The sequence below is a fragment of the Zonotrichia albicollis genome, chromosome 2, assembly GCF_047830755.1.
Source record: "Zonotrichia albicollis isolate bZonAlb1 chromosome 2, bZonAlb1.hap1, whole genome shotgun sequence".
NCBI classification, from domain to species: Eukaryota; Metazoa; Chordata; class Aves; order Passeriformes; family Passerellidae; genus Zonotrichia; species Zonotrichia albicollis.
This window is the reverse complement of record NC_133820.1, coordinates 110,496,783-110,511,671: the sequence shown is the minus strand read 5'-3', so window position 1 is coordinate 110,511,671 and position 14,889 is coordinate 110,496,783. Positions and strand designations below refer to the sequence as shown.

The following is a 14,889-nucleotide window of genomic DNA, read 5'->3' as shown; positions in this document are numbered from 1 at the left end:
AAAGGGACCAGCTCGTGAGATTCAATTCCTGGGAGTGAAGTGGCAAGATGGACGGCGTCAGATTCCTACAGATGTCATCAACAAGATCACAGCAATGTCTCCACCCACCAGTAAGAAAGAGACACAAGCTTTCTTGGGTGCAATAGGTTTTTGGAGGATGCATATTCCTGAGTACAGTCAGATCGTGAGCCCTCTCTACCTGGTCACCTGCAAGAAGAACAATTTCCAGTGGGGCCCTGAGCAGCAACAGGCCTTTGTCCAGATCAAGCAGGAGATTGCTCATGCAGTAGCCCTTGGCCCAGTCAGGACAGGACCAGAGGTGAAGAATGTGCTCTACTCTGCAGCCGGGAACCATGGCTTGTCCTGGAGCCTTTGGCAGAAGGTGCCTGAGGAGACTCGGGGTCGACCACTGGGATTTTGGAGTCGAAGCTACAGAGGGGCTGAAGCCAACTATACTCCAACAGAGAAAGAAATCCTGGCTGCCTATGAAGGAGTCCAGGCTGCTTCGGAGGTAATAGGCACTGAAGCACAACTCCTCCTGGCACCCCGACTACCGGTGCTGGGGTGGATGTTCAAAGGCAAGGTTCCTTCCACTCACCATGCCACCAGTGCTACATGGAGCAAGTGGATTGCTCTCATCACTCAGCGCGCCCGTATAGGTAAACTGAATCGCCCTGGGATTTTGGAGGTCATTACAAATTGGCCCGAAGGTGAGAATTTTGGTGTCACAGATGAAGAGGAACAAGAACCAGTGACACGGGCTGAAGAGGCTCCTCCCTATAACCAACTGCCCCCAGAGGAAACACGCTACGCTCTTTTCACTGACGGTTCCTGTCGCATCGTAGGGATGAACCGGAAGTGGAAAGCAGCCGTATGGAGCCCCACACGACAGGTTGCACAAGCTACCGAAGGAGAAGGTGGATCAAGCCAATTTGCTGAACTCAAAGCTGTTCAACTGGCCCTAGACATTGCTGAGAGAGAGAAGTGGCCAAAGCTCTACCTCTACACTGATTCATGGATGGTAGCCAATGCTCTGTGGGGATGGCTGGAGAGGTGGAAAAAGGCTAACTGGCAGCATAGAGGGAAACCAATTTGGGCTGCTGGTGAGTGGAAAAACATTGCTACCAGGGTAGGGAGGCTACCTGTGAAAGTCCGCCATGTAGATGCCCATGTACCCAAGAGTAGGGCCACCGAGGAGCACCAAAACAATGAGCAGGTAGACCAAGCTGCAAAGATAGGGGTGTCCAAAATAGACCTAGATTGGGAACATAAGGGAGAGTTATTCCTAGCTCGATGGGCCCATGATGCCTCAGGCCACCAGGGCAGAGATGCCACCTATAAGTGGGCACGAGACCGAGGGGTGGATCTAACCATGGACAGTATTTCTCAGGTTATCCGTGACTGTGAGACGTGTGCTGCCATCAAGCAGGCCAAGCGACTGAAGCCCCTCTGGTACGGTGGGCGGTGGTCCAAGTACAAGTATGGGGAGGCCTGGCAGATTGACTACATCACACTGCCCCAGACACGCCAGGGCAAGCGCTACGTGCTGACCATGGTGGAGGCCACCACTGGATGGTTGGAAACCTACCCTGTGTCTCATGCTACAGCCCGGAACACCATCCTGGGCCTGGAAAAGCAAGTTCTGTGGAGAAATGGCACCCCTGAGAGGATCGAGTCAGACAATGGGACTCATTTCAAGAACAGCCTTATCAACACCTGGGCTAGGGAACATGGCATTGAGTGGGTGTACCATATTCCGTACCATGCACCAGCTGCAGGGAAAGTGGAGAGGTACAATGGACTACTAAAAACCCAGTTGAAAGCTTTGGGTGGGGGATCTTTCAAGAATTGGGAGCAGCATCTGGCAAAAGCCACCTGGTTAGTTAACACCCGAGGTTCCACCAACCGAGCAGGTCCTGCCCAGTCTGAGTCCCTGAATGTAATAGAAGGGGACAAAGTCCCAGTGGTACATATCAGAGGTTTGTTAGGGAAGACTGTGTGGATCAATTCTGCCTCGAGTACAGACAAACCCATTCGTGGGGTTGTCTTTCCTCAGGGACCAGGTTGCACGTGGTGGATAATGCAAAGAGATGGAACAACACAATGTGTACCTCAGGGAGATCTGATTGTGGGGTAAGAATGATGTGCAATATCACTGTTCATTGGATGTTACTGCCATTGTCTGTACATTAAACCATACAGACATGAGATAGAAGGAAATGTGTAAGAGTTGAAGGTCTGGGCAAGTGGAAGATGGAGAAGGAAATGTGTAAGTGTCGAAGGTCTGAGCAAGTGATAGATGGAGCTTTAAGTGACTAAAGTGAAAAGGGGGAATCCTGCAGCTCTGTAATATAGGGCCTGGATTCAGTGGTCCAGTGTGGGGATGTGATGAAGGCATGATGGGTATTGCTTGTAATTTTGGGAGAACAGATAGAAATTTTGTATGAATAATGCATGATGTGTTGTAGTATGTTGATGATATGGGGATAAGGGGTGGAATGTCCTGGGGTGACGTTATGATGCTTGTATATCCCCATTCATCTGTTCTGTGCCTTTAAGACCGGCACTGAAGAGTGGAAGTTTTGTTTGGGTTTCTCTTATCAGGACACAGAGACAAGCAGTAGACAGAGCTGTTTTTTTTTTACTTCCAGCTTTGGGCTTGCTGCTTTTGCTTGCTGCTTTTGCTTGCTCTCTTTTTCTGCTCTTGCTTCTGCTCTGCTTTCTGCCTCTGCTTATTAGCTAGTTCTAGCTAAACAGTCCACATTCCTTCCTGGACTGTTTCTCCTCTCCTGTTCCTGTGACCATCTCGAACCTGCTCCGGACTGGGACCCGGGAACACCAAGGGTTTGGCTGCAGCGGCTGGCCCAGCACCGGAGGGACTGAGAACAGAGCAACCACCCCTGAAAGAGACTTTCTGATTTTGCCATCTTTCTCAGAGCAGTGTCATCGGGTATTGTTCATTTTGTGTGCTGGGGGGTGCGGGGCCAGTCAAATAAACAGGTTCTTTCCACCTCTCTCCGAGGAATTTTTTCCCGAACCAGTTGGGGGGAGGGGCCGTGTGGGTTTCGCTTTCTGGAGGGGCCCTCCTTTGCAGATTCTTTAACAAATTTGCCCTAAACCAGTACACAAGGCAAGCCAATGAGTTTGGAAGTATCACTAACTTCACAACTCTCTTCAAAAATTTTCTGATGGTTAGAAACTGCTTTGGCACTTCCCCCTCCCTAAATTTTTTTGTCATCTGATCTATTTTAATTATTATCATATCTATTATAGTTCAAGGTACCTATATTTACAACAAGCTGAACAAAGACCATTAGGGGTTTTTCTTCAAGAAAACTTGTTCCAGTTCATTCCAGCAGTTGCAAAAGGGAGCTGCAGCATTAAACCGTCAAAGCATCCCAGTCTATGGCAACAACTCATCCTGCTAATAAATTCAAAGCCAGTGTTTCACTTAAAATTAAGGGGAAAAAAAAAAAGCTATAGAACCCTTACATTTGAAGGGGAAACAAACTAACCAAAAATGCACTGCAGGTCTTTTTTGTAACTGTCTTTAACAAAGAAAAAGGGTTTAAGCATTATTTGACTAACTAGTAACTACATTGGATGAAAGGGTTTCAGATTAATTAAATTAAATCCATAAAACAACTCTAATTTTCAGACATGCTGGACATGATATATTTGAAAGTTACACTGAAAGGAGGATGTACCCTTATGGAGTTCCTGTTATTAACCATAAAGAAAACCCAGTCAAGCCTGTCTTCCTAATTCTACACAGAGAACAACACTTGGTGAAAAGTTAAATTTGATGAAAATATCTCACATTACCTCAATAGTGGTGATAGTATAAAGCACTGCTTCCCAAAGAGCAGGACACACCACTGCATCACTGTCATCAATGCTGAGAAGAACAGCAGGACAAACTCTTGGTGCTTCAGCTTTCATCACCTCAGGCAAGTACTGGCAAAAAGCAGAAATCAGCTCAAAGAAAGCTGAGCGAACCTGACAGAGGCCACAGAAAGAAAAACAGAATTTGTCACTACATGTAGTTAATAAGATTCCTTTTAAAGTCAATAAAAGTTTACAACACACCATGCCCATATTTCATCACATTAACAAAGGTTAAAATATTATTAAAAACCAAGAAAAACAAAATAGTTATTAAACAGTCTTATCAAATATTTTAATACAATTTGTTTACTGATGAAATGCCTGTCAAAAGTTGTATTTTTATATACTTCTCAAAAGGCATTTTTTCCCAAAAGCAACTTAAAGCTTTTAAACAAAATACTATTGCATTACTTCATTACTCTATGTACAGATTAAAAACCAGTAAAACTGTTTAAAAAATGAAAACGCCAAAGCACCAAGAATACACGCTGTAAGTTGACAGTTTGTATCTTCTACATGAATTTTAATGATGGCAGATTGCCAAAAAGTAGATTATGATAATATGGAAATAAAAATTTAGCCTACTAGATAAATTTTCAAGTAATATTGTCTATATTGTGTTTGGCAGGTTTTTTAACATTAAGTCCAGTCAGATATTAGTCCCACATTAAAAAAATTTATAATTATGTTAATTGAACAGTTTCTTTAGCCTTTCTGGAATCTACCTAGAAACCTGAAGACTGTTTCAAACCTAAGCAAAGTACCAAGAGCATCCTTGTAGAATACAAGTAATTAATATTTCCTTAGGTTAATGGTATTACCTGTAATGAAAACCAAGCAAAATAAAGAAGAAATTAAAAAGTCACCTGTGATACATTGTTTTTGCTATATTTCCAAAATTTGTTTTGGGACAGAAGTGACATTAACTTTTCCTCCAATGAATGCATCTCTTTCTTTGGCAACATGCTGAGCAACTTTTTTAAAGCTAACAAGGAACAGGTCAGAATCCGGAAAAATTTGGCTTCCCTTTCTTCTTCTGGTACAGTTCTCAGAAAGCAAAACAAAAAAAAGGTTAAAAGTGGACCACTAATAAACCAGCAGTCATCCCAAGTTTGTCTAAACTAAACTGCCTTCATTTTTTTTTGTGTTTATTTTTTGATTTCAGGTGTCAGCAATATAAATACATAAACTTTCCATAGGTTCTAAATTACACTATGAAGTTTTAGAAAAAAAGTTACAAGTCATCTCATCTTCCAGCTGCTCACAAATTATATTCTTAAAAGAGCTGAAACAAAATTAGATAACTGATAACACTTTTAAAAATATTTATATTAAATGTTGTAGTAATAAGCAGCTGGGACTCAATTTTATCATGCAGAAAAAGCCAATTCTTTATTCACAAAGCTCATATTAATAGGAAATATCAGAAGGTACTTTGTTAGACCAAACTGGCTAACAATACACCGACACTCAGTTTAATCGGCAATAAATGGCTAGGGTGTCCATCTGTCAAATCTCTTCAGTTTTGGTTAGTTTAGGTATTTTGTTCACTGATCCCTATGAGACAGATTTTTTGTTTATTGTAGGTGCAAACAGTTCTCTTACTAGAATAGTCTGTTGTGTTAACTCCTTCATTTTTTATGATTTTTCACATGGGAATGTGAAAAATCATAAAAAATTCTAAGCTAGCTGCACTTAGAATAAGTAACAGGCTAGCTGGTAATTTAACAGAACAAGGCCTGATTTTGTATAATAAATTATATAATATTAATATTTTATATAATAATTATATATATATATATATTTTTGGCCTTTATTTTATAATAACTCTACTTGTATGCAACACTTAAGTCCCAATTAAAGTTGCTGGGATCTGGATTCAAGTAATTATTCTATCTCCTGAAACAAAACTAAATTCACTACTTCCAGGGGCAGAGAACCCAATAAAGACCAAGATTCAAAGAATTAAATATACATTTATCAGGCAAACATACTGAGGGTCACTAAGTGTATCAGCTGTTTCCTTCAGAAGGTGATCTTGAAGTACCTATGGGGGAAAAAACCATACATATAAACCCAAAGAAATGTAATACTTTTATGTGAACAATATAGTCCACACATTATTCAGAGACAGCCCTACAATAAAATTTCACAACCTCTGAGGTGTCTAATATTTTTAGACATGCTAGTAAACATTCTAGAAGAGAATTTGACTCATGGTGAACATAGCAGCTGTGGTACTGTCTGAATTGAGTCTCCGTAACACTTACTAAATTGCAGCCCCTGCCAAATGTGCTCCTGCTAAAAAGAAGCCAAAATGAGGCAAATCAAATCAGTTAGGTTTGCACATGATGGACTGGCAATGCAATCTTTGAACTTTTTTTAATTCGGTCCATTGAGTATCATATCTAACTGACAGAAAAGCATAATGGCCAGAATTAAACTTGTAGATGCTGAAACACTGCTCAGCATTCTGCATTCTTCTTCACTATAGCTAAACTACTCCAGCATCATTATTCCATGTGTCAGCAACATTATGTGTTGACTGAACATTATTACATAGGAATGCACACAAGGAAATTCACGATTCATTCCTTTGGTTCCAGTCGTTCTCATCTCAAGTCCAAAAAAACATATGTATTTTTTCCTCTGCATTCCTTATTATTTTTCTTTTTTATATTTCCTTACAGAAGAAATTCTCCCCTGTGAGGGTGGTGAGGCACTGGCATAAGTTGCCCACAGAAGCTGGGACTGTCCCATCCCTGGAAGTGCTCAAGACCAGGTTGGACAGGGCTTGGAGAAACCAAGTCTAGTGGAGGGTGTCCTAGCCTATCGCAGGGGGTGGAACACAAAGACCTTTTAAAAGTCCCTTCCAACCCAAACCATTCTCTTCACAAGGGCAAAGTTTCAGGCAAGAAAGAAATTTAACCATGAAGCACAGATGGGGGAAGGATGACTTTTAAACTTGTAACAGAAGTTGACACATACAAAGCCTTAAAAAATACAAAAGTAAACTCACATTAAGAATTTCATCCTTACAGAATACTAAGGCTTCAGGTTGTTTGCTCGAAGGAAAAGCTTTTTCAAAAGCTACTTTTGCAGCAGAAGCAGCAGGGGAGTAAGTGTCACACTGAGCAATCAGCCAGTAACCCATGATACTTTTTAAGTAAGGAGCTAAGTGTTTTTTGACTTTAAGAATCAGCTGCTCAAAAGATTGCTGAGTTGCTTCTCGAACACGACGATCATGATCCTGTTAAACAAAGAAAAGAAGGAAAAAAAGAGAAAGGTTTATTGGTTTAAGAAATGCACCTTGATTTCAGGTACTTCAAAGCAAAAGTGGTGATTAAAAAGCCATGTTTTCAATTAATTGGTTTTGAAACATAGATTTGAAAATACACACCAATGACAAAAAAGTTTTGGTATCCCAAGATATGGGGAGGGTCCTAATTTAGTAGCATCATATTCCCAAACTGTTGTACACTCAGATTGTAACTTTCTCCTGATATCCCAAACAACAGTTTTTGTTTCCAATTTATACAAACACTTTACAGACAAACAAGAGCCAGGAGAAACAGGAAGCCTTGAAGACATCTGAGTTAGAACTACCATAAGCTGTGCATTGCAATCCTTCATTTGCAAATGAGTTTACAACATCATGATTTTTTACACTCTTGACTCCAGAAAGAAACAGTAGGAATCCCTCTAATAGTTAAGAATAGCGATTCATTTTGTTCCATACCATGTTTTCAACAGTAGCCATTCTAGACAGCTTGGAAATACAATAAATAGATGAAGAAACTTATTGCTAATCTGGCTACACACGGCCTTTTCATATTTGGGTTTGGGGTATTTTTTTAATGTTAAGTCTGGTCAGCCCTAGATCAAGAAAGTTTATAACTATCTTAACTGAACAGACTCTCTAGCCTTTTTGGAATCCACATAAAAGAACTTTTCCTAAGAAATATAGTACTATCTTTTAAACATAAAGGTCTAATAGACGTATCAAGGAAGTACATCCCAGACATTTACAGTTCAAGATTCCACCCACTGCCAATACTGAAATATGTCCACAAAAAGAACAGTATTTTTCTTCAACTTGATGTTTCTCCTAGAACAAGTCAGTAATTCTAACAAAGGTAGATAGGTCAAACAAAAAAACAAACAAAGACCACCTTAGAGGTAGTCACAGGAAGTAGATAGGTAAGTTTCTAATTTAAATGTTTCAATACTTACCAGTGAAATTTTACAATAAATTCTTGGCCAGTAAGGAAGAACACCTTTAACAACTTCTGCTTCTCTTTCCTTGCACATCGTCCCAAACTCTTGCATAGCCTAAAATTAAAATATCAAGGGCATGACTTAAAAAGTCAGGTAGATATAATCTGTAATTTACCAGTTTGTATCTGAAACTGCAACTTCCTTTTCCAAAAATCAAATAATTTCTTGCAAATGTGCATCTATAGAGATAATTGCATGATGGACCTTGCTATAGGTTATCCTGGATATAATCTGTATTGCAGTTCTAGCAAATCCACCAAAGTGAAATTAGTTATTTCCTCTTTCTTTCTTAAGAAAACGGTATCATTCTCCAATTAAAACAAAAACAAAAAAAAAAATGGCGGGCAAAGGATACACCTACTTTTAACTTGGTTGTGACATCCCTTTTAGAAAGTTTTCGCAATACCATTCGGAAATCAGCATCCACAAGGCTGTCTACTTCTTCTGCTCCTTGAATTGCAGGAACATATCCTAGATCGCTCTGAGACGTCCCAAAGCCGATAAACCCAGGCACTGTTCCACGTTCTTTGGCAAGGAGCTCTGCAGCTCGGCCACTGCTAGAAGGCTGACAGAAGAAAAGGGACAGGAGTCAATTATCCATTTAATTTTATTTTGCATGCATTATGCATTTAAAAATATGATGCTAATTTTATTTTATAATGAACCTTCTAATTAACATAAAGTCTCTCAAAGAAGAGTCCACCTGTGCTTTAAACATAAAAACATAGAAAATTATTCTTCTCTTTAGGATCAGGCTGAGGGACTTGGGGCTGTTCAACCTGGAAAAGGCTCAAGGGAGCCCTCATAACATCCTTCCAGTATCAGCAGAGAGCCTACAAGGAAGCTGGAGAGAAGTCTTCAGGAACTGTAGCGATACAACAAGGAGGAATGACTTCAAACTGAAACAAAATAGGTTTAGATTAGATATGAAATTCTTGCCTGTAAGGGTGGTGAAGCCCTAGCACAGGTTGCCCAGAAAAACAGCGGCTGTCCCATCCCTGGAAGTGTTCAAGGACAGGTTGGACAGGGCTTGGAATAACCTGGTCCAGTGGAAGGTGTCCCTTCCCCTGGCAGGAGGTGGGACTGGATGAGCTTTAAAGTCCCTTCCAACCTAAATCACTCTGTGAGTCTATTTGATGATTCTGTGAATCAAAATTCTCTTTTCACATAATGCATGAACACTTATGGAAAATTATTGCTTTTATTGGTTTTTTGCTAACAGAAAATTCCTTCTGCAAGCAAACAATTTATTAAGAATCTATAAACAATTTATTAAGAAACTATTTATCCTCCTTCACTATTTCTGGCTTTCCTAGTTCTTATACAGGCCAATACAGCTCCCAGGGAAATCTCCTTTATTCTCTGAACAAACAAAAACATACAGACAAAATAAAGGATTCTCCCAGCAACCAAGTGGCCAAAAATGATTTAGAGAAATGTGGCAAAAGCATGCATATGTAACAAATATAATAAATACCATCAGACAGTGTGTGTTTTGGAGCTCAGCACCACTTCCAGTTTACCCCATTTGCCCACTGTATTATTGGCTCAGGTTGGTTTCAACGCTCTTTTCGAAAGACTGCCCCAAAACTAACTGAGGCTAAAATGTCCTCTGGGACACCTTATAATGCAAATAACTTTTATTTCCTTATGGCAGCAGCAGTTTTGTGAGCTTGTGGGGTTTAAATAATCTTTTCTGCATGTGAGCTGTAAAGGATATGCTGCTTTGCGTTCCCTAGTCTTCCCTAAATCCACGGAGGAATTAGGGAACCTGAACACCAGACTTCTCCCACAATTCTGAGTGATAGGGCAGATGTCACGTCATCTCCGGCCTTTTAGCAAGAGTGTATTCTAAAACTCTGCACAGATAAACCACACCGAATGTACCACCAGCGCCTTGCTGAATCTACACCCGCGGTGATTTTGCTCTTCGTCTCCGTACAAATACCACAGCAGCAGCAGTCACGCTCCCCTAAATCACGACCCAGGCAAAGAGGCGGCTTCGGGCCCAGCCCCAGCTACCACAACCGGCCCCGAAGATCGCGCTGCCCCGCCAAGGGAGCCAGGCTCCGGCGGCCCGCGGCCCTCCGCCCAGGGCACCCGGAGTTCCGAAACCGCGAGCCCCGAGCCCTGGGCCCGGCCCCGCCACCCGGCCCCGCGAGCCGCGCTCACCCGCAGGTTCCCCTTGGTTCGCTGCTTGTTTTTGCCCCCCATGGCGGCGGCGACACCGGGACCGGGGCCGACTGGAGCCACCGCGGGTACCCCAACACTTCCGGGGCGGGGCCGCACGGCGCGGGAGGGTACCTACCTCGAGTGGCCTTAAACACAGCAATATCCTTTAAAGAAATAAAAGTGAAAACAATCTATCTTAAACTTCTAGCGTCTCGTGGGGCCTTTACGGAGCCGCAGCGTTCTTGTACACTTACAAGGACTTTGGATTTGGGAAAGTTTCACCCACCCTTGTGGAATGACATCGCTATAAAGTATCCCTACAAGAGGTGCTCCAAGTCCATACCAGAGAGCTGATTGTTAGCGATTTTACTGGATGTGTACAGAAACATTTAATCAATATTTAATAAAAATATTTAATCAAAAGAAACCAATGTCTGCTTTTTCTACAGGGATTTAGATGCAGTATCTGCAAAATTAGCATTCATTGATACAACTTTGTTGAAATCCCACTCAAAAATACATAATGCACTTCACATTACAGGATTGAAAACTTGGGAACTCAGAAGGCTGAGGATCGTTTCAGAGTTTTTGAGCATGCTATAAGGGAACCCGATCCTTGGTACCCTGCTGCTTTTACACAAACCAAATTAACAGATATAGTGGAGACACCATGCACACACACTTTTACTACAGAAAATTCTTAAGCCTTAGAGTAGGAATCCTAGCTTATCTCGGTAGCATGAGTAAGACTCCTGTAAACTTGCTCCCTCCATTTGTTCTTTTTAAAACAAAATAATGATCTCAGGGCAATGTAGAAGATTGTTTAGAAAACAAGTTTTCATTAAGGGTATGTAAACAGTAACAATTATTGTAAACATCATGTTCTCACTCCTGAGATACCCACACTGCAATTTTGTCTTTTCTCATTTGTATATTCATTCACCACATTCATCCATCTACAATTCTGTAACTGTCCAGTAGGTTGTCAAACACATTTTCTTTCATTTTAAATAGGTATGTACCCTAAATCTCTTTAACACCAGAAAGTGCACAAAGCATTCATATAGTCATTTCCATTATTCAGGACTTCGCTGGATATTTTTTTATACTGAAAACTGAACCCATCACATGAATCATGAACTATTAATTCCCTCTCTGATCAACTGTTGCAGAAAAGCTAAGGAATCTGTTAAAAGGATTAAACTAAAAATGTAGCTGCTGGGGCCTCTGCTGATCAACCCCTTGAATGCCCTTCAACCCCAAAGTACATTTGAAATATGTCAGCGCATCCTTTTTCTTCTAAAAAATTATATAGTTGCCCCAAGTCCATATGATTTCCCCGGGCACCATGTGCATCAAAACATTTTTCTTCCAAAGTGGGGAACTTTCTTTGCTTCTGGATCTCAGCATGTCCTCCACCTTCCAAAGAAACATCTTCTCGGTGCCGGATAAGGATTCTCTTCCATGTTAATCTTTTTATCCTGAAAGCAATTGAGGAAATATTAATCTACTTATAAAATAAAAACTGCTTTGGGAAATATTATGGAATAACTACTATCACAAAAGTCAATACATTCTATTTGTGTATATATATTGACAGAGATAACAGTTCATGAGCTGGTCACAGAAATACTACTCACATGCAAACACTCTCATAAGCAGAAGTTTGGGGCTTTTTTATCTCCTCAGGACTGCAAATCTTTAATGCTATCCCTCACAAAATAATTAATGAGGATGTGGTTTCCATTTCACTTCTGTCTTCCCTGCGCTAAGAATTCTCAGAGACTCTTAGCTGATACAATCAAATTACAATGCTTATTTAGTCTGCACCACCCAGAAAGATAAATGATGGGAGCAAAATTAAACACAAATGTGAAGTGATATAAAAGCACACAAATCTAACACAACTGGGGTACTGCAGTCCATCTCTATCAAAGTGAAACACAGAAGAATATAAAACAGAAATAAACGTGCATCCTGCAGTATCAGTTTCTTTGAGTGTTGCAACCAACACTACAGCGGATATTCAGAGTTGTACATACATTATTATAAACACAAATACTTTGCAGATCTTCACAGCTTGGCAGTTGGTTGAATTTCCACCTTCTGGCCACATGTACAACATGACAAAATGCAATATTCTAACTACTAATGGCATTTAAGTATAAAGAAGAACTAACCTTGACCAGAACTCTTCACAACTACTTTGTAAACCTTCTACACAAACAACACCTGGCTTTCCTGGCATGCAAAACCCTGACAGAGAGAGCTCCTTGGCCCAGTCAATAATATTCTTTCTTTTTTGCTTGTTGTAAATGTGATGACTGTAGATCCACAATCGAGTGAACGTGGTGACTTCTGACTTTGTGGCATCTGAGGCTGCCATTGAGAAGGATGAAAGATCTTTGTCAATGTAAGCAGCTGCGTGATCTTTAACCCATTCCCTCGCACTCAGTATGCAGGGCTCGCCACTGAAGTTTTGCATCAAGTATGTTTTTAGATCAGAGTTCAGGAGAATCTGCTGAGAGCGGCTTAATAATGATGACCTAAAAAAGAAATAAATGCATATAAATATATATATGTGTTTACAATTTACCATGTTTTTAAAAGCACAGAATCCTTAGGTTTGGAAAAGACATCCCAGATCAAGCCCAAACTTTGACTGATGATCACCTTGTTAACCAAACCAGTGCACTGAGTGCCACATCCAATCATGTACTGACCACCTCCAGGGAAGTGACACCAGCACCTCCCTGGGCAGCTCCTTCCAAACACTGACCAACTTTTCCATGAAGAAGTTCTTCCTAATGTCCAACCTGAACCTCCCCTGGCACAGCTTGAGGCCATTTCCTCTTGACCCGTCACTGGTTCCCCAGAAGAGGCCAATCTCCACCTGCCTACAGTCTCCTTTCAGGTAAATCTAGAGAGTGATAAGGTCCCCCAAGTCTCCTTTTCTCCAGCCTAAACCACCCCAGCTCCCTCAGCTGCTTCTGATTAGGACTTGTGTTCCAGACCCTTAATAACTTTTGAAAAGTTTTGCTTCAAGTTGCCAAGAAAATCAGGCATAGCTAGATAATATGCACTTGCATGTTTAACTCATATTAGCTATGAAAACATCTTAATTATTATTTAATTGAATTCACAAACAGCACTACCAATCTGTAAAATAAAATCAAAAAAAAGGTACTTTAAAAGTAAGTATGGTGGCTGAACTAATTTCCTGGAATACACAAGCATACTTCTTTAAACAGGAAAAAAAAAATCAGAAGGGTGGAAGAAACAGCATTATGACAAGGGAAGAGTAATACCTTTGATTATCTTTTCACCCATTAAGTAAGTCTTAAGCTTTATTAAAATAGACACATCTTTCTTCTTGAGCATCAGACCTATGAACAGTATCTACATGTAACCTTTCTATACAGGTGATGGCTCCTTCATACTTTCTCCCTTTCCCTCACTAATTTGCTGACCACAACAGAGAAATCCTAAGCTTGTATATTTGTTTTTTCTTCAGCACTGTTGTCAATCTGGCTTAATTCAGCAGTAAACCATCAAAAAAAAAGGACTGCTTTCTCTGATCATAACCATATTTGGGCAGTACACTTTAACTTATAAATATTTTTATTAGCAGTTGTACCTCACAGTAATTTCTGGGAGAACACTTGGATATTTAAATGGTAAAGCACAGGATATAGAGAATTCCACCTAAAAACAAATGAGGAAATGTTTACTTCACATAAGCCATAAAATCCCACAAAGTAATACAATAATTTTTAAAAGGGTTTACAATACCGTAGAGGCATTAGGCACCTCTGTCTTTATGTTCAGTATAAACTGAACTTTTGAAGATGGCACCTCTGCAGACTCATTTTCAACATAGTGTTTCAGTTCAGCTAGAGCCAGTTGGTCTGTGACAGCAAACTCTTCCTCATAAGGAAACATGCTAGACAGTAAATCTAACTCTGAAATTTGTATCTCTGCTGCTTCTTGGTTGGCCATTTTTGTTGTTCCCTGAGCAAAGAAAGATAAAGGAAAGAAAAACACAGCTTGAATACAGGACAAAGTTCATTAACTACTCATATGAAAATCATGTTAAAGAATCACAGAATACACTGAGTTAGAAGGAACTCACAAAGATCATCCAGTCTGACTTCTGGCCCTGCACAGGACAATCATAAGTCACACCCTGTGCGTGAAAAGCATTGTCCAAACACTTTTTGAGCTGGGTCAGGCCGATGCAGTGACCACTTTCCCGGGGGGACTGTTCCAGTTCCCAACCACCCTCTGAGGGAAAAAACTTTTTAAGTATCCAACCCTAAACCTCCCCTGACACAGCTTCATGTCCTGCCCTCGGGTCCTGTCACTGGTCGCCAGAGAGTGCCTCCCTCTCCACTTCCCCTCCCGACGAAGCCGTAGACTTAATGGATATTAACAGTTATGAACAAGCCCATCTTAACCGGCTCGCGTCTGCCGGGCAGTCTGGGTAACACACACACACAGCCCACGCAGTTTACACTGCCCTGAGGTGGGACAGGACGCGCTGGTGTCTCA

General features: G+C 40.9%; 2 protein-coding genes across 9 annotated transcripts in view; both read right to left on the bottom strand.

Moving 5' to 3' along the window:
- Positions 1-10,484, bottom strand: part of LTN1 (listerin E3 ubiquitin protein ligase 1) — a 40,754-nt gene extending 30,270 nt beyond the window's left edge. The window contains exons 1-7 of the mRNA XM_005492569.3: positions 10,339-10,484; positions 8,528-8,731; positions 8,122-8,220; positions 6,908-7,138; positions 5,883-5,935; positions 4,755-4,935; positions 3,826-3,999 (exon numbers count right to left, since the gene is read on the bottom strand). Of these exons, the coding sequence (XP_005492626.2) occupies positions 3,826-3,999; positions 4,755-4,935; positions 5,883-5,935; positions 6,908-7,138; positions 8,122-8,220; positions 8,528-8,731; positions 10,339-10,380 (984 nt within the window). The 5' untranslated portion in view covers positions 10,381-10,484. The remainder of the gene's footprint in view (positions 1-3,825; positions 4,000-4,754; positions 4,936-5,882; positions 5,936-6,907; positions 7,139-8,121; positions 8,221-8,527; positions 8,732-10,338) is intronic.
- A 238-nt stretch (positions 10,485-10,722) lies between these two features.
- Positions 10,723-14,889, bottom strand: part of RWDD2B (RWD domain containing 2B) — a 70,374-nt gene continuing 66,207 nt past the window's right edge. For 7 of the 8 annotated variants that reach the window (XM_074536011.1, XM_074536012.1, XM_014271020.3 and 4 more), the window contains 4 exons: positions 14,131-14,349; positions 13,976-14,043; positions 12,519-12,884; positions 10,723-11,819 (listed from right to left, as the gene is read on the bottom strand). In XM_074536011.1, coding sequence (XP_074392112.1) covers positions 11,573-11,819; positions 12,519-12,884; positions 13,976-14,043; positions 14,131-14,337 — 888 coding nt within the window. In that variant the 5' untranslated portion in view covers positions 14,338-14,349 and the 3' untranslated portion in view covers positions 10,723-11,572. Of the gene's footprint in view, positions 11,820-12,518; positions 12,885-13,975; positions 14,044-14,130; positions 14,350-14,470; positions 14,885-14,889 lie in introns of those variants that run through there. The other variant, XM_074536010.1, reaches the window with a different exon arrangement.